This window comes from Eleutherodactylus coqui, chromosome 2, assembly GCF_035609145.1.
Source record: "Eleutherodactylus coqui strain aEleCoq1 chromosome 2, aEleCoq1.hap1, whole genome shotgun sequence".
In the NCBI taxonomy this organism is placed as follows: Eukaryota; Metazoa; Chordata; class Amphibia; order Anura; family Eleutherodactylidae; genus Eleutherodactylus; species Eleutherodactylus coqui.
The window spans coordinates 50,702,570-50,721,666 of record NC_089838.1 but is presented as its reverse complement, the minus strand read 5'-3'; the positions used below and the strand labels follow the sequence as shown (position 1 = coordinate 50,721,666).

Sequence of the window (19,097 nt, the reverse complement as noted above, 5' to 3'; positions counted from 1 at the left end):
AAAAAAAACTGCGAATTTCGCAGTGAAAAAGAACTGTAGTGGGTAGTCACCCTAATACTTCTCACAGCTGAGGGTTTGTTACAGAGTATCCAGTTTATGGTTAGCCAAACAACAGCACAAATCTCTCTCTTGTCCTGATAGTTTGTTATAATGTAATAGCCTAGATTTCACAGCTTCTTTACAGGTTTTGCGCTTCTGGATGTAAACAAGATTTTTCTCTTTCACTGACAGCAAGCAGAGACCTTGATAATGGTAAGATATGGAAGCACACAGTATAGGAGGCTCGCTTGTATTGTACGGGGGTTATTTAAAGGAACCTGTGTGTTTCAGATGACTCTGCGCCTCGAACCGATAAAGTTTCCACCTGTCATTGTGTCGCTGGTCCTCGGCTGCAGTTCCCACGCTCAGTATTCTGTTGCTCATTGAACTGAGACTTTCAGGCAGTCTCCACAATAAACCTGTATGAGATCCGCCCGCTTCGCATTCTCTGCCTAGTCTGTAAACTGCATTACAGCTGAATGCGGTCTATTGTTCCCTGTTATCAGCCATTTATAGAAGAGGCAGACTGTAGTGTTCTTTTATGAGGCCAGAAGCCTTCCCCTCCCCCTACGATCACTACTTTATGTCACATGTCTCCAGGGACACCTCCATCCATATGTCACTAATGTTAGTAGATCCTCCTATAACGCTCCTGCACTATTATAAATCAAGGATTTTGTGGGCCTTTAATGATAATGAGAAAGTCACAGAGCCCCACTGTGATGGGTGAGAGTAATACTCTCTACAAGGGGACTGATTACGAAAGCATCATATAGCTATACTATTACAGTATATGAATGGATTGGCTGCCACCTAGTGGTCAAAAGTGATATTACAGCCATCACCTGTTCTGAACAAGCGGGGAATGCAGAAGCTCAGCAGACTGTATCACACAATAAGATTAGATACAGGGCCGTAACTATAGGGGGGCTGGGGTAGCAGTTGTTACAAGGCCCTGGAGCCTTAGGGGGCCCAGTACTGGAATCTCAATCACATAAGAAGACACCAGCGACAGGCACATGGTAGGTAGGGGGCGCTGTTACAGATTTTACTTCGGATAGGATTAGATACAGAAACCCATCAGACAGTATCACACATTACAGGATTAGATCCAGCAGCTCAATAGACAGTATCACAGGATATAATTAAACACACAGCTCAGTGGACAGTATCATATAGGATAGGATTAGATACACAGCTCAGCAGACAGTATCACACAAGATAGGATTAGATAAACAGCTCAGCGGACAGTATCATACAGGATAGGATTAGATACACAGCTCAGCAGACAATATCACACAGCATAGCATTAGATACACAGCTCAGCAGACAGTATCACACAGAATAGGATTAGATACAGCAGCTCAGCAGATAGGCTTAGATACACAGGGTAGGATTAGATACACAGCTCAGTAGACAGTATCACACATGATGGGATTAGATACACAGCTCAGCAGACAATATCACACAGCATAGCATTAGATACACAGCTCAGCAGACAGTATCACACAGAATAGGATTAGATACAGCAGCTCAGCAGATAGGATTAGATACACAGGGTAGGATTAGATACACAGCTCAGTAGACAGTATCACACATGATGGGATTAGATACACAGCTCAGCAGACTGTATCACACACTATGGGATCAGATACATGACCCAGCAGACTGTATCAAACATGATGGGATTAGATATACAGCTCAGCAGACTGTATCACTCATGATGGGATTAGATACACGGCTCAGCAGACAGTATCACACAGAATAGGATTAGATACAACAGCTCAGCAGATAGGATTAGATACACAGGGTAGGATTAGATACACAGCTCAGTAGACAGTATCACACATGATGGGATTAGATACAAAGCTCAGCAGACTGTATCACACACTATGGGATCAGATACATGACCCAGCAGACTGTATCAAACATGATGGGATTAGATATACAGCTCAGCAGACTGTATCACTCATGATGGGATTAGATACACGGCTCAGCAGACAGTATCACACAGAATAGGATTAGATACAGCAGCTCAGCAGATAGGATTAGATACACAGGGTAGGATTAGATACACAGCTCAGTAGACAGTATCACACATGATGGGATTAGATACAGAGCTCAGCAGACTGTATCACACACTATGGGATCAGATACATGACCCAGCAGACTGTATCAAACATGATGGGATTAGATATACAGCTCAGCAGATTGTATCACACATGCTGCGATCAGATACACAACTCAGCTGACTGTATCACACATGATAGGATCAAAATGTGATTGTTCTCAGCAAGAGAAACCACGTAATCTTGTAGATATGATACTTTTTAATGGCTAACAAAAATACATGATGTAATAATAGCGGGCTTCCGAACCAACGCAGGGTTCTTCTTCAGGCTTACGTTGGTTCGTTGGTTCAGGCTTGCGTTGGTTCGGAAGCTCGCTATTATTACATCATGTATTTTTGTTAGCCATTAAAAGCTATCATATCTACAAGAGTACGTGGTTTCTCTTGCTGAGAACAATCACATATTGCTCTACTGGCTAACACGGTACCAGATCTTCGTTTTCATTATGATAGGATCATATACACAACTAAGTAGATTGTATCACACCGTATAAGATTAGATACATAGCTCAGCAGACTTGTATCACGCAGCATAGGATTAGATACATGGCTCAGCAGACAGTGTCACACAGGGTAGAATTAGATACACAGCTCAGCACACAGTGTCACACAGGATAGGATTAGATACATAACTCAGCTGACTGTATCCCATATGATATGATTAGATACACTCCTCAGCAGACTGTATTAGACAGGATTGGATTAGATACATAGCTCAACAGACTGTATCACACATGATAGGATTAGATACACAGCCCAGCTGGCAGTATCACACATGATAGGGTTAGATACACAGCTCAGCAGACTGTATCACACATGATAGGATTAGATACACTCCTCAGTAGACTGTATTACACAGGATCGGATACACAGCTCAGCAGACTGTATCACACATGATAGGATTAGATACACTCAGTAGACTGTATTACACAGGATCGGATACACAGCTCAGCAGACTGTATCACACTGGATGGGATTCCTATGTAGTGTGATGTGCAGGTGGAGCAGGTCTTGGTGCAGAGAGGGTGAATACAGATGGGTGTGCTTGTGCCAGGGAGGTGCCAGCTGCTGCCAGAGGTCGGGCTACAGGGAGGTACCAGCATAGTAAAGAGGGGGCGTGCTTACACAGATGGGTTGTGATTTGGGGCGGGCAGCTGCTTGCAGGAAGTGTGGAGCTGGATCTGCTGGCTGCAGCAGAGCTGCGGGGACAGGAAGATGCCAGATGTCCCCTGTGCTGTCGTATATCGTCCATAAGGTAAGGGGTGATGATGTCACAGCTCTGACCGATGACCTCACAGATGGAGTGTGGGAAGGGTCCTGCTGTTAGATTTGAGGTCCATATTCAGAAAATCAAAGCAAATAATCATTAGACGTCGATTCATCCGTCGCGTTCTCAGGGCACAAAAAGGGCGAATTGAGACATATTTTGTATTTCTATACCAAATTCTATAACAAAACGATGCAATCACAAGACCTGAATCGCGTGATGCCATTGAACCTGGGGTGGGAGAAGTCGCAGCCGAATTAAACTTTGTTGCAGTTGTGTTGAGTTCACAGTTCTGGCATTCCATTCATCATCCATTGCAATGAACAGAGCTTGTAGGCTCCTCTCACCCAGCTTTCCTCGGACCCTGAACGCCCCACACCTTGTGCAGCTGAGTTCTGTTACTTTCTGCTTAGGTGTCAGTCTTCACTGCTGTTCTGCCATTCTATTGTGAACCAGGAGGATGAATTCTAAGGCCTCATGTACACAGGGAAAATCAGGTCCGCTGCGGATATGTAACGCAGATTTCTGCTGCGGATGCAGTGCAGATGAGCTTTAACTCCTTTTTTTTTCATGCGGGAGAGTAATTGAGCTATGAGCTCCCGCACGCGTGATCCGCACTTCAATGGAGCATGTCGCGTTTTTTTTACGCGCATTAAATTTTTAAATCACTTTAAAATACCATCCGCTGTTATTTATCTACCCGCGAGTGGTCAATGCATTCCAATGGGAAATCTTAGGTGCGGATCACGCACACGGGTGATCCGCTGTGGATTTTAAATTTTATTTTACCCTTGGACATGAGGCCTAAGTGCTGCAGTGCATGGAATTGTGGGAAAATTATGGATACAGGGGTATATACCATGCAGCCCTAAACCTGTAGAGGACAACCAAAAAGGGGGCAGTGCCACCCTACAAAGAATTGCAAGGGGAGCAATAAGTGATGAGTTGTCCTCTCCACCAGTAGGGGGGGCCCTCTGCTCTATGGGGCTTGTTGAGTATTCGGGGTGATCATTAGGGGGGGCATTAAGTGATGAGCTGTCCTCTTCACCAGTAGAGGTCTCCCTTTGCTTAATGGGGATTTTAAGTATTTGGGGTGGATATGGGGAGTGGAGGACAATAAGTGATGAGCTGTCCCCTCCACCAGTAGGGGGCCCCTCTGCTTTATGGGGCTTCTGAGTTTTTGGGGTGATCATAAGGAAGGGGGTGTGCAATATGTAATAAGATGTCCTCTCCACCAGTAGGGGGCCCCTCTGCTCTACGTGGCTTTTTGAGTGTTTGGGGTGGTCATGGTGGGGGGTGGCAATAAGTGATGAGCTCCTCCTCTCCACCAGTAGGGGGCCTTTCTGTTCTATGGGGCTTGTTGAGTATTTGGGGTGGTCATGAAAGTCATTTTCCATCAATGGTCTAAGTGTTTCTTTTGTTTGCCAGGTGTGTGATGCCACCCACAAGACGAGGCGCTGGGTGTGATGTCATCACTGGATCACGTCCGGATCCTCCTGGGCTCCAGATCGTACAGCGTGCCCCGGGATCAGCTGGTGGCGCAGAGCGGCTACTTCCAGGCCCTCTTCCGTTCTGGGATGCGTGAGAGCAATGGAGAAGCGGTGACTCTACACGGCCTCAGCCAGGAGGGTTTAGAGGGGGTCCTCCGCCACATCACGGGCAGCCCACTCCCAGATTGTATCCCATCTGAAGACCCCAGATGTGAGCGTAAGACAGAAGAGTCTGGCTGTGGGCATGATGTGTCGGCACAGGCTCCTCTGCAGGCGCTGGTGGAGGCTGCTTGCTATTTACAAGTCCATGGTCTCCTGTCCCTCCTACACTCCTCCCTGTCACCAGAAACATGTTTGGACCTCCTGGACGTTTGCCAGTTACACGGTCAATGGGATTTGGCGTCCGCCTCGCTCCGATATATGGCGACTCATTACCACTCTATGCTGCAGAGGTTGGACTTCCAAGACAGCCCTGCTTCTCTCAAGGAGCGAGTCTTGGAGGAGAGACTCCGCGGGGCGCCCGCTCTACTGGTGCTGTGCCAACAGGGCTGTGACTCCTGGGTGCTCTTCCGCTATTCGGACGAGGGAGGCAGTTGGCAGGTGATGCCGGGGACCATCCCTCCGAGTATGTTGCGGGTACAGGGCTACGGGGCCGCAGTCTTACATAACTACCTCTTCGTGGCTGGAGGGACGCGGGAGAGCGGGCAGGAGGTCAGCGCCATGCACTCCTATAATCCCAGCACCGGCTGCTGGAGCGAAGAGCCGGCGATGAACCAGAAGAGGTATCCGCCAACGTTGCCCATAATGTCCGTATCTGGGAAAGCTGGGTGAAAACCAGTGTGGCTGCCATTGTTGTTGGCTAGGTTCCTTAGTGCCAGGGTAGGGGTTGCCATTAGTGTACTTGTTATTAGAATGCTGTATACAGGTTATACAAGGGAAGGCTTCAGGAAGACACTGGGGTGGCGTACTCGACCCCCCCCCCCACCACTATATAGGTCACGCCCCCAATGTGCTGCCCCAAAAAATGCAGGAGTGGCAAAGTGTCCCTTTATCATTGCCAGCCCCTGTGCCAATTATCATGGCCAGCCCCTGTGCCCACTATATAACTGCTAGCCACTGTGCCCACTATATAACTGCTAGCCGAAGTGCCCAGTTATTACTGCCAGCCCCTGTGCCCAATATATAACTGATAGCCACTGTGCCCCATTATCACTACCAGCCACTGTGCCTACTATATAACTGCCAGCTACAGAGTCCTGTTATCACTTCCAGACCTTGTGCCTACTATATAACTGCCAGCCCCTGTGCCTACTGTATAGCTGTCAGCTACAGAGCCCCCTATGAATGTTAGACACAGTGCATTGTAAAACAGTGCCCACTACAGTAGTGCCAAGCGTAGTGCCCCTTGTATCCATGCCAATCACAGCGCCCCCCCCCCCCCCCAGCAGTATATTGATGCAGCGGATGTTTGCCACAGAATTTGATGCTAAATCTGCGCTGATTCCAGAGCTAATTCGAATCCTGTTACTTTCGGCGGCGTCTGTGTTGTAGTTTCTTGCGCCACAGATTGTTTCTGCGCGTGACTCCAGATCTGTGTGGAGAAAAAAAAAGAACACATCATCTCTTGAAGCTGTTTTCGTAGGAAATCCACATCAGGAATTCCATGTGTGGATCTGCGGAAGCCGTGGCTGAAACCGCACTGCAGCCCAACTGCAGATTTCTGTTGTAGTTTTTGGATTCCATTATTTACACGTAGAGCACGCGCCAAACTTACAGCCCGCCGAACGAATCTGGCCCTCCACGTCATTTTATGTGGCCCACGACCCGGTCCGGCACCCTGCTTTACCCGGCGGATGCTGCCAGCACTTGGCAGAGGGAGCGGCTCTGGCACAGGGAGCGGATGCCATCTTGGATTCTGAGCTCCGGCACGCACCTCCACACCGCTCTGTTCAGCAACTCGCAGGTGGTAGCACAGCTCTGCCAGCCCTATCCTGCACCCTAGCCGCTTGCCAAGGTAGGAACGCATGGAAGGAGAGAAACTCATCATAGTGCGGAGGCGTGGAAGGAGTAGTTACATTTAGGGTGCATTCACACCAGCGGATCCGGTTAAGGTTCATGAAATACACAGCATTTTCACGGACTGAAATTGTGCGTATTCACAAATGCGCCCAAATTTTGATAGGAGATATGTGAAGCACCGTGTAATTGTGCAGGAAAAAGAACTTCTGGCACTCATTAGACTAATTAGCCATTTCAATCACTAATCTTCTTGCTGCGGGCAAATGCACTCGCTTTACGTGCAGAAAAAATGCAGTAAAATACGCCAATGCGTGTGCAAAAAAAGCAACGTTTGTTTCGCAAACAGAGTGTCAGCCACAGTCTGGTTACTTGCGAATTTGTGATATGGATGCGAGAACATCTGCGCACACAGCGGGAAGGTTGCAGAAAATCTACAGCGTCTTACAGCGCGAATGGGATTTCAAGACATCTGCTGCGTAAATTGACCTGCGGTCCAGATTTTAATTTTGTTGCATGTTAATTTACGCTGCTGATTTTCAACATGGATTTCACGTTTTTGAATGAGCTGGTGAAATTTGCTTCAAAATCCGCCTTTTACGGGCATTTTGGTTCCTTAATTTGATCAGAATCTTACCGCTAGGTGTGAACACGCTGTATCTCGTCACCGCAGTTCAGTAACGGACGGATGTAGCAGAGCTTAGGTCGTTGCTGACAGTTTCCATACGACTGCAGGTCATCACCTGCATTATCTCAGTGGTTGAGAAGAGCAATAGAATGCGCTCAGCTCTGCTACATCCAGATGTCCGGTGTACAAGGGGTTAATTGATGCTGTGCAGATTCAGTGCTGGTTGGAAAACTGCCAGTTATCTGTCCCGCTCCCTTATTTGGCGTTCAGGAGACTCTCGCTGTCCGCCCACATCCGAGGTTTCCAGATGTGGAGTCCTGGGGCATCCTCGGCTTCCTACCTTCATGTCCATACAAGGACCTCCCGTGAAGCTGCGGCCGCCACGTACGTAGTGTGTAATCTATAGGGGATTTATAGCCCCGCCACCACAACAAGAAGGGATTTTCTTGAGATGCAAGAATGGCACAACCGCCCCCCTACGGAAATATGTAGGTTTTCTCATCACTGTTTCAGGGAGCAGTGAAGCTCATCTTATTCTCCCGGAGAGTCTAGTATGACAACTGCTGCAACACAGTATAGACTGTGTATTGCAATTAATTGCACTTTCAAACCCCCTACTTGCTGTCAATGAATAGAAGCATTCTTGTTTGCATTCAAAGCGCAGCCTGATAGCTGCTACATTCAGAGTTGGTCATATCTGCCCATCAGTGTGAAACCTGGAATGAATCTCACTGTCATCAGGGGACTGTAATATGCCTATAAACTCCAGCGGCCGCTATAAACCCATCCGATGGGACCTTCCCACGAGCTTATTTTTAGCGCTCCGGATTAGACGTTTTTTGCTGACAGTCATTTAGAATTGCAGTTTCGCGCATCATCCTCTGAGCTCAGACTCCATAATGATACATTTTGCCTGCACTGATACATTGTAACAAAACATGGGGAGATTTGTGCTGCTGGGGCGTTTGCATAACAAAGGATTATATAGACTGGATACATTGTAACAACCCCTCAGCTGTGAGAATAAATAGATTTTCAGCCTCTGGGTATAATGAAGAATGCTTCCATTTACTAACAGTAAACTGAAGTCTTGAAAATAAGAATTGAAACACAATGTATGTAATGAATTGGCAGAACTTGTCCCAATACTCATCCTGTCTGGTCTGTTCGTCTCTCTCTCTCTCCAGGTATAATTTCCGCTTGCTGGCAGTGAATGGATCTCTATATGCGGTTGGCGGCCATTCTTTACAGACAATGGAGTTTTTCAACCCTGCGCAGAACATGTGGACGCTTGCTGCTCCCCTCCCGGACACGCTTGTGGAGTTCTCAGCCTGTGAAAGTTTGGGGAGGATCTATGTGATCGGAGGCTACACGCCGCGGGGTCCGTGTTCATACCACCATCCTGCTTTTACATTTTTTAATGTGGCATCCGATAGTTCACAACAACATCTGACACTCCAGGGGGTCCCATCACTGCTGGATTAAAGGGAACAAGACCTCAGAATACCAGCAGTGCCCTCATCACAAAGAGCCAGGTTTTACTCTGAATCATAGTTTTTCAAAGAGTCATGTGGGCAGTTCCCTGCTGGTTTCTCGGTGCCGAGGAAGAGGCTTGTCAATTATACGGAGGATGGATAGAGGAAACCAACAGGGAACCGCCCACATGACTCTTTTCAAAACCATGATTTGTCTGAAACGCTGCAGGGTAAAACCTACTTCTTTGTGATGAGGGAGCCTGCTGGTAGTCATGCTGCCTGTGGTTAGAAGCCACTGAGTTACATACATTACTTATCATGTATTATACTCCAGAGCTGCACTCACTATTCTGCTGGTGGATAAGAGTAGTTAGGTCGGCACGATTATGGTGCCAGTAAAACAGACATCTGTCAGGATGTGACTTTATTCCTTTACAGAAAGCAGCAAGGTTTCGACTTCAAGCTTGACAAAGACTACAGCATGTAGTCGTAACGTTGCTGCTTTCTGTGAAGGAATAAAGTTACATCCTGATGGATGTCTGTTTTACTGGCACCATAATCTTGCCGACCTAACTACTCTTATCTACTACTGGAACTATTGGGCTGGAATCCTGCCTGATCATGCAAAATCCATCACCTCCTGCAAGATTTGATGGTGATTGAAATAGAAGTGCTGCTGTTACCGAATTATTTCTAGGATTATTCTGCTGGTGGAGTCATTGTGTAGATACCTTACTTAGCCTTTACTAGTGAGTACAGCTCTGGAGTATAATACAGGATGTAACTCAGGATCAGTACAGGAGAAGTAATGTATGTACACAGTGACTCCACCAGCAGAATAGTGAGTTCAGCTCTGGAGTATAATATTGGATGTAACTCAGGATCAGTAATGTATGTGCACAGTGACTCCACCAGCAGAATAGTGAGTTCAGCTCTGGAGTATAATATAGGATGTAACTCAGGATCAGTACAGGATAAGTAATGTATGTGCACAGTGACTCTACCAGCAGAATAGTGAGTTCAGCTCTGGAGTATAATACAGGATGTAACTTGGGCTCAGTACATTATAAAGGCCCATTTAGACACAACGATTATCGCTCAAAAGATGTCTTTTGAGCGACTTTTGAGCGATAATCTTTGTGTCTAAATGGGCCTTTAGTAATGTATGTATGTAGTGCAGCTCTGGAGTATAAGTACAAGTCTGTGACATTCTGAGTCTTCTGGTCCGCCCTGTCAGTAATGTGGTGTTTTGTCCTCTTTCAGGTCGTAACCTGAGCGTGCTGCGCTATTGTCCGTCACGAGACGAGTGGACTGTGTTTGACCTCTGCAGGCAGCACGTGCGGAAGCAGCAGATGGTGTCCATAGAAGAGACCTTGTTCTTGGTTGGGGGCTTTAGGAGGGACCCCCAGTCTGGACAGACGGAGGACTCGCTGAGTGTGCACTCCTACAACACCGGCACCCGAGAGTGGAACTGTCTGAAAGTCAACACCTCCAAATCCGGGCTGAGTGTCAGCTGCACACTACACAACGACGGGATCTACATCCTGAGCCGCGGCATGAACCCCAACACTGTGGGCAAACACCGCATCTTCCTTAAGTACTGTGTGTTTACGGGGGTCTGCGAGTATGTACGAGGGCCCCCCACGGAGGGCAACAACATGCAACTATTCTCCATGTACTTACCTCACCCCTTGTAACAGCTAAGGGGGAAACTCTACCACTGTGGAACCCAAATCTGCAACGCCATGGACATATAGTCCTAATAAAAGGAAAGCTCCGCCCACAACTATCTTCTTAAAGGGGTTGTCCATACTGGATGCCCATATTCTATATGCCCTAAAATGTCATAGTAGGTTATAAGCGGTGCCCCTCGATCACGATGCCCTTCTGCTAGCCAAGAGTGTGGCTCCTTCTTAGGGACCTTTCACGCGGGATGGAATTAGTTTGCGTGGACATTCCTGCATCACGTTATCCCTATGGGGCTTTAATTCCACACCTGTTAAAATCGGTGTGTCTTTAAATTAAATTCTGCAGCTGATTTCTGTCTTTTTTTTTTTCTTTCCAGGAAAAAATGCGCATGCAAAATAGGTGCATGTGACCGAACCCACTGAAATCAATGGGTTCTTTTCACGAAGACGTATTTGTGTGCGCAATACACAGAAAATAGGATCCATTGATTTCAACGGATTTGTTCTCATCTCTCTTTTTTGAACACACATTTTGTGCACACAGAAAAAAACGCAGCATGCTCTACTTTTGTGGGCATTTGTGCACCAAGGATCCTCATAGAAGTCTATTGGAGGTGTGCAAATTCACCATATAATGCGCAATTCAGTGAAGAAAAGAACACATTTGAATCTCAATAGGATAAATCGCCTCCTAAATCAAGTCCCGGCGCTTAGCCCCGCCCCATCTCGCCCCCTCTTATTGCAAATAGTGGAGAGGGGTGGAGAGGGGGCGGGAGCTCAGTTCCTGCTCCTGGCTCTTCCATCCTTCCCCCCCCTGCAGACAAGGACACCGTATATTGGCTCGGCGTGAAAACCGAGCCGATATATGGTCATCTGAAATAGCCCTGAAACTGTGCATATTTGGACTTCTATTTTTTGCGCTTTGCACACGTGCAAAAGAAAAAACACAAGAAGCTCCTGTAAATTTCATGTGTAAATACAAGTATCATTAAGCGATCCCATTGACTTTAATGAAATGGAATGACTAGCGCCAACTGAGCGACATCTTTCTCCGGGCCCTGTCGGGGCCATGTGTTCACAGGCCAACAGCTGCCCTGTAATGGCTTGTTTAAACAATTATTTGGGTGAATTTCAGCCCATGTACAGGCCGTATTTACACAGGTGAATATGCAACCAATTATTTGCAATGAGTGTATATTTACGTAAGTACATTATGAGACTGAAAATTAACAACACACTTTATTTTTTTGCAAGTCCACAGAAAACTTGCCAATTGTTTCCAATGGGTGAAAAAAATTGCATCGCCCTTCCATGTGTATACGAGTGTGATGCAATTTTAAATTTTTCCTATTGGAAATACATGCAATTTTTAACGCGTGAAAATCGTATGTTCAGCGCTGTGATTTTTCTCGCCAAACACATCACAATTTTACAAGCGCTATATTGATCCAAGTGTTTTGCATCGTTCGCACTCGCCCGTGTAAATACAGCCTTCGTAGTAGGCACAGGAAGTACAGCACCCTCGACTGCAGGATCAGACTACATAGGTCAAGATTGTAGTCTGTTTCCATGGAAACACAGAAGTCTGCATAGGAGCTGTCTACACAAAGTGGAAGGAGATTTTTTATCAGGATTGTAGGGAGTCATTTTATGCTTTCATTTCGTTGCAGTTGAGGAGTAAAACAAATGGTTGCAAAAGTATAAACGCCCCCTAACACAATAAAATTGGAAAAAAACCACTGGAAAATGTCAATTCTTTATTGTAGACTTTAAATTTCTGTCTGAAGTAAATAGAATTGGTGTGAAATTCTTAACTGGATTCTATCCCCTTAGTGACATAGCTAATTTTAGTCTTGAAGGGGTGTTCCCATTCCAGCTTTCCTTAGCCAAGATGGGAAAACACTGCCACGGCCACCCGACTGGAGTCTAAAGAAAGAGTCTTATGTCAGCACTGTTTCCATAGGTGCCATTCACTTCAGTGAGAGCTATGGAAGTAATGCTCGGCTTGGACAGGTGGTTGGAACAGAGCGTCGGGTTTTCCCATTTCCGCCATGATACCCCTTTAACACCTTAGTGACCACCAATACGCCTATTTTCAGCAGTCACTGATGGGCTATAAACCTGCACATGCAATGGCTTGGCTGACTACTGATAGCCTGGCTCCTGCGCCATTTAACTCGGCCTACTTGGCCCCGCCTCCAGCAGAGTCTAATAGGCTGTTGTCATAGGTTCAGTAAAATGCACTAGATAAATAATGCAGTGTACTATCCTAGCAATCAAACAATCACATTGTCAAGTCTCCTTCAAGAACTAAATAATGGTGTTCAAAAACGTCCAGAAAGTTTAATTTAAAGAAAAAAATTCAGTTAAAAAAATACATATTTTTTCCTACAAAAACCTATTTTAAATGGATAAAATAAAAAAACCAACACATAATCAGCATTACTGCGTTCATAGCAACCCAAACAATGTAAATATTGTGTTATTTATCGCGCATGGTGAATGCCATATGTATAATTTTAAAAACTAACACCACAATTGCTATCCTTCTTCTGTTTGCCTCCCAAAAACATAATAAAAAACAATCCAAAAGTCCCCTGTACCTCCAGCTGGTGCCAATAAAAACTACAACACTCCCCGTAAAAACAGCGAGTCCCACAAAGCTCCGTAAAATGTTCTGGATCTTCGAATGCTGCGATGCAAATTCAGTTGTTTTTCTTTAAAAATGTGTTTTTATTGTGCAAAAGTAGTAAAAAATAAAACATCCCTCTAAACTTGGTGCCGATCAAATAAGAAAGTTAGCAGGTTATTTTTAACGAATGGCGAACGCCGTAAAAACAAAACCCCAAAACAATGGCGGAATTTCTGAATGTTTTCTTCCATCTTCCCACCAAAAATGTAATAAAAGTCCTACACCACAGTATATGGCCCCCGGGGTGCGGCCGGTAATATATACAACTCCTACCACAAATACACAAGGCCTCATACCGCTGCCGGCGAGTTCCGGCTTTTGCAATGGGATTCTGAAAATCGCTTGGTCCTTATGGCGCAAAATAGGCCAGTCACTAAGGGGTTACCATTGTCTAAACAGTAGCCGCTTTCACACTGGCGACAAAATTGCGCAATTTTCTGGCAATGCGATAGCACAAGAAAACGCATGTTTGTGAAACCCCTGCATTCAATGCTTTTCTTCACATTCACGATATTTTCACTCATGATGTTGCGAGAAAAAAAAAGTGGCATGCTCTATCTTTCAGCAGTGTGATATTTTTTATCTCCCGTGCTTCCCTATGGAGTCTCTTTGTTTATCGCATAGCAGGAACTTGCAATTTTCATGCGATGCGTTTTTAGCCTTAGAAACTCCTGTTGACGTTCGTGTTAAATGGTGCGATCTCATCATAGGCGATAGCGCTGCAAGATTTTTTGCCGGAAATTGCATGACCGCCGTGATAAAATCACATGTACAAATGCGATATCGCCGCAATTCTCTTGCATCAATATCTCGCTCGCCCGTGGGAAAGAGGCCTTAAAGATACAGGGTAGGGGATAAATGTTTAATTACTGGGGGACAAGTTCTGGGGTCCTCAGAGACAGACGCACCTCAACGCCCCCTGTGAACGCCCGCTCCCTTCACTTCTATGGGACAGAGGGGACTGCTGCCTTCATCGTTCGCCGTCCGTCCCGTAGAAACTAGCGAGTGCAATGAGTTACTACCTTTTAGTTTTTGTGATGCTGCATTCCAAGACCCTGAACACTTTTATTCCTCTGTCAGGGGGCTGTGTGAGGGCTTGTTTGTTTGTGGAACGACTTGTAGTTTTTATTGCTTTCATTTTTGTGCACATATGAATTTTCGATAATTTTTATTCCTGTTTTTAGGAGGCGAAATGAACAGAAAATATATTGTTTATGGCATTGATTATGCAAGATAAATAACGTGTGATTTTATCCTCTGAGTTGTTGCAGAAACGAAGATGCGGATTATGCGCACAGCGTTATTGCTAGAGATCAAAAACTTTGTTTAAAAAAAAAAAACTTTTTCTCCGTAAAACCACACAGGTACTTGGATCAGCAGCGGTAAATGGCCACAAACTGCCTAATTAGGCACAGATGGGCAAGTGCTCATCTTCTGAGGGCTCCTTCACACTGGCAATTGCAATTTTACCACGTCAAAATCGTGCCTTTGTTCCCACGATTTTTGAACGTCAGCAATGCTTCTTCCTGCGAATAATCTTGCATCGCTGCCGCCCACAATTTTCTCGCGAGATAAAATTGCACAATTTTATTGCACAAAAGTCAATAGGAGTTTCTAATGTTAAAAACGCATCGCAAGTTCATTCGTTGCAAGGTGATAAAAAGGAGGCTCCATAGGCAAACATTGGAGATGGGAAATGCTGCGTTTTATTACACTCCACATCGCATCAGTGAAAACATTGCATATGGGAATGAAACCATTGAAAATCATTAGTTTCATAGTTCTGCGTTTTCACCAACTCTCGCATCGCACAAAAATCACATGATTTTATCGCAAGTATGAAGGCACCCTGAGGAGGATGAAGTTGGTGCAGCTGAGGTGTACCCTGCAACCCAGCAGCCGCTAGTGAGCGCCTCACCACTGATCAGATGATGCCACCTCCGCCTCACCTAACCAGCGGCTGCCGGGTGATAGCGCAAGGTATTCCGGGGCGAGGGGAGCGCCTTGTATGCTGAAATCGGTTGTGGATACACAGTTGACTCCTAGTTAAAATCTACACCAATGCTGAGGATTTTGATGCAGCATTTCTGCTACATGTGAACATACCGTTAGGCAACCATAAACCAAGAACAGTCAGTAACCACATGAAGGGGTTGTGCCAAGTTATAAAGTTATCCTCAAGCTACAGGATAGGAGCTAACTATATAGATAGTGGAGGTCCAACCATTAGGACCCCCACCAATACTTAGATTGGGAATCCCGAAGGTCCCCACATTAATGTAGCGCAGGTCGCGCATGTGCGTTGCTGCTTCATTAATTTTAATGGGAGTTCCTCTTGCATGCAGAACCTTCATTCATGTGAAGTCCTTTGAGACCCCTGTTCTCGGGACTGGTCAGGTCCTAACGGTCACACCCCACTAACCATATAGTTATCCCCTACTTTGTGGATTGGGGATAACTCTACAACTTGGAGTTACTACTGAGTTACAGCTAAGTGGAGCCTTTGACAGCACAGCACCCGCATTTCAGCTGTGCGGCGAATGCATCATGTCACTATACCCTTACTCCTTGAAAAAAAGACTCCTGTATGCTGTCTGATTGGCAAGGGGGAGTGATAACATGCACAATAATACATGTGACCCCCTTCCCCTGAAGCCAACCAGGGACAGCAAGATCAATGATTCCCTTCCTGCACACTGTAAGCATGTGCCCCATTTCACCTGTCCCGCACTCTTCACACAGGCTGAAGTGAGGCTGCATTCAACCTGCTATATCCCTGGATGGATGCCTGTGAAAGTGAGATTGTTGGTTTTAAAACAAGACCAAGATTGAAGCTCTGGCCCTGTTCAAGTCTGAGTTAAAGCCTTTAGTAGTAGCTCCATCTTCAATCATACTTCTGTCTTTTTCCTGAAGCCTGGGCACAGCTTGGGATAAACTGTGAGGGGGTAAATTTCTACCTAGCCTCATTGCCCCTATTCTGCTCTCCGTTCAGTGCCAATTTTTGGCCTATTGTCTACTATGAGGGTATTTTTGTATCTTGACTACCAGGAAGTCCTCATTGACAGGGGGGTGATGCCCCCTGTACGTGATTGGCTGCAGAGCTTGTTAGCCTGCAGGTCCTAGAAAGCCACTACGGATTTGCAGCAGCAAGCGGTTTTGCCGGTGGCTCTCGCCCACAAGCGCGCTCATTCCCGCAACTTCACTTCATGGGTGAAGTAACGGACAGCGGCTGCATTGGGACCTGTGAATATGTGAGCAGCCGTCAGCGAGGACAGAGGCGGCGTCCGTCAGGGAGGTGACAGCCGGCTGGTGGGACATAGCAGAGAGTCGGCGGGCGGCAGGGAGGTGACTGCCGCCTGGTGGGACGCTGCACAGTGCCGATGGCTGGCACGGAGGTGAAAGCCAGCTGCGGGGATGGAGGTGTCAACTGTTACCCTGCACATGGAAGGGGAGTGGGGCGGCTGCTGCGCAGACACTGCTGGCTGCAGGCTGTGGATAGATTTGTGCCAGTACTGTAGCCTAAGGCTGAGGGTTAGATTTCTTCTTACCCTTACATTATTACATGTTAATGCTGCCATGTTACAGCGGAAACATGGCAGCATTAAAAGTGAATTATGTAAACCTAAGAAGAAATCTAACCTTCTGCGTAATTCTTCTCTTACATGAGCGCAAATTGGCCGGTCGTTTTCATGGCCGGCCGATATACGCTACGTTGGGGGAGAAAAAACTGGTGAACGGCACACAAATCAAATGTTTGTGAGCCCGTTCATATGGCCTGGTGAGGCCGGCGCAAATTTGGGACTCATTATTTTGTCTTAGTTTGCATACCTCCCAACATTTGCATCCCCATTTGTTGGACATTTGTAAGCCCCACCCCAGATCCGACCTTGAATGCCTTCAAAACATGACCAATTTATGCAAATTTGCGTAAACCATGTCCACTTTGTGACCAATTTCACAGCACAATCCTACATTAAATGGGATGGCTAGAAGGTATAGAGTCTGGGTCTATGGGAAGTTCCTCTCGTATGCTAGTACTACTTTGAAATCGTTCTGTCTGGAGCAGGTGTAGTATACTTTAGTGTGTGCATCTATGATTCCAAAACCTGATGGGGCATGTGCCCCGGGTGCTCTGTCTCATGGAGAATTCTGACAATCCAATAAATTTTGGCAGGGTATTTAGATACAGGACGGGGGAAGCAAACTGAATCTTTTCTGGGGGAAGGGTAGTCTAAGTATTACAGAGAAGAATGGCGCAACTACTCATGTACACACAGTAGCATGAACACAACTGAATGAAGAACGTTGCATTGCAGTTTTCTCTGTGAACAGCAGGGGGAGCTATGGTACAGTTAATTCACCATCTACCTAAAATAATTGAGAAAATAGAGAGGTCATGGAGTCCGTTTGGCTGCAAGAGAATACATTGGGCAAATGTTATTATCCACTGTGAGCAAAGTGATGATTAATCCGTATAGAACCCCCAGACCGAAAAAGGAATTACCTATTCAAGTGCTTAATTCTATAATCCTATCTACCATAGGTGGATGGTTATTGTCAAATGAGGGATTTATTCATTCCTTATGTTCTGAACTTTATGTACTGTTACTTGCTATGTACAACTTGAATTGAACAATAGCAGCTTGCTGGTGGTTTCCATGTATAAATCTTGTCTCATCGGAAAAGGACCAATTATTTGAGTAACATTTTTATGTTAAAATATTTTTTTCTATTTTGGCGACTTTTTTTCAAATTTTTAGTACCACAATTAGAGATGAGCGAGCGTACTCGGAAAAGCACTACTCGCTCGAGTAATTTGCTTTATCCGAGTATTGCTGTGCTCGTCCCTGAAGATTCGGGTGCCGCTGCGGCTGACAGGTGAGTCGCAGCGGGGAGCAGGGGAGAGCGGGCGGGAGAGAGGGAGAGAAAGATCTCCCCTCCGTTCCTCCCCGCTCTCCCCTGCAGCTCCCCGCTCCGTGCCGGCACCCGAATCTTCAGGGACGAGCACAGCGATACTCGGATAAAGCAAATTACTCGAGCGAGTAGTGCTTTTCCGAGTACGCTCGCTCATCTCTAATCACAATCTATATTTTTTTAAAAATTCTAAAATCCTGCAGTTCTCACACAAGGCCACCAAAACTCTCCTAAAGAAGCCTATAGGTGATGGTCACAGCTAACCTCTCCCTCTTCCTGTACATGCCATGGAGCATGCCCACAACACTCTCCCATATAAATCTATAAGTAATGTCAAAGCTCACCTCTTTCCCTCACTGTGTAGGTCAGAGAGCATGCCCACAACTCTCTCCCATAGAAGTCTATAGGTGATGGTCACACTTAACCTTCTCACCTCACTGCATGGGTCACAGAACTGTAACGGGATCCATGCCAGGGCATTGAAGAATGTTTGCACACCCATTCATATATTTACAGGTGAACAGATTCATTCGCTTGAGACAAGCCCCGCCCCTCTCACAGGATGCTGACTCTCTAAGGAATTTCAGGTACGCCATCAGCAGCAAGTCACCTGTGGATAGACTACAACACGTTATGTGAGAAAGCAGATGTAATGTACCGTGAGGTCAATTCTGGAGTCTAAGACGCCTGGCATTTCGGGTGCTGAGATGCGACCCCCGCGGCGTGTAACAGGTTTGTTCTATGTAAGCAGTCTATA

At 46.1% G+C, this 19,097-nt stretch overlaps 1 protein-coding gene across 2 annotated transcripts; it reads left to right on the top strand.

Annotated features, from left to right (window-relative positions):
• The first annotated feature begins 3,342 nt into the window (after positions 1 to 3,342).
• On the top strand, positions 3,343 to 11,084 carry KLHL42 (kelch like family member 42). Of its 2 annotated transcripts, none has more exons than XM_066590876.1 (4): positions 3,343 to 3,425; positions 4,866 to 5,709; positions 8,759 to 8,952; positions 10,310 to 11,084. In XM_066590876.1, the coding sequence occupies exons 2-4, from the start codon at positions 4,904 to 4,906 to the stop codon at positions 10,741 to 10,743; spliced, it is 1,434 nt and encodes a 477-aa protein (XP_066446973.1). In that variant the 5' UTR covers positions 3,343 to 3,425; positions 4,866 to 4,903; the 3' UTR covers positions 10,744 to 11,084. The 2 variants fall into 2 exon arrangements, with proteins under 2 accessions (XP_066446973.1, XP_066446972.1); XM_066590875.1 differs by having other exon boundaries at positions 4,866 to 5,733.
• Positions 11,085 to 19,097: the final 8,013 nt, after the last annotated feature.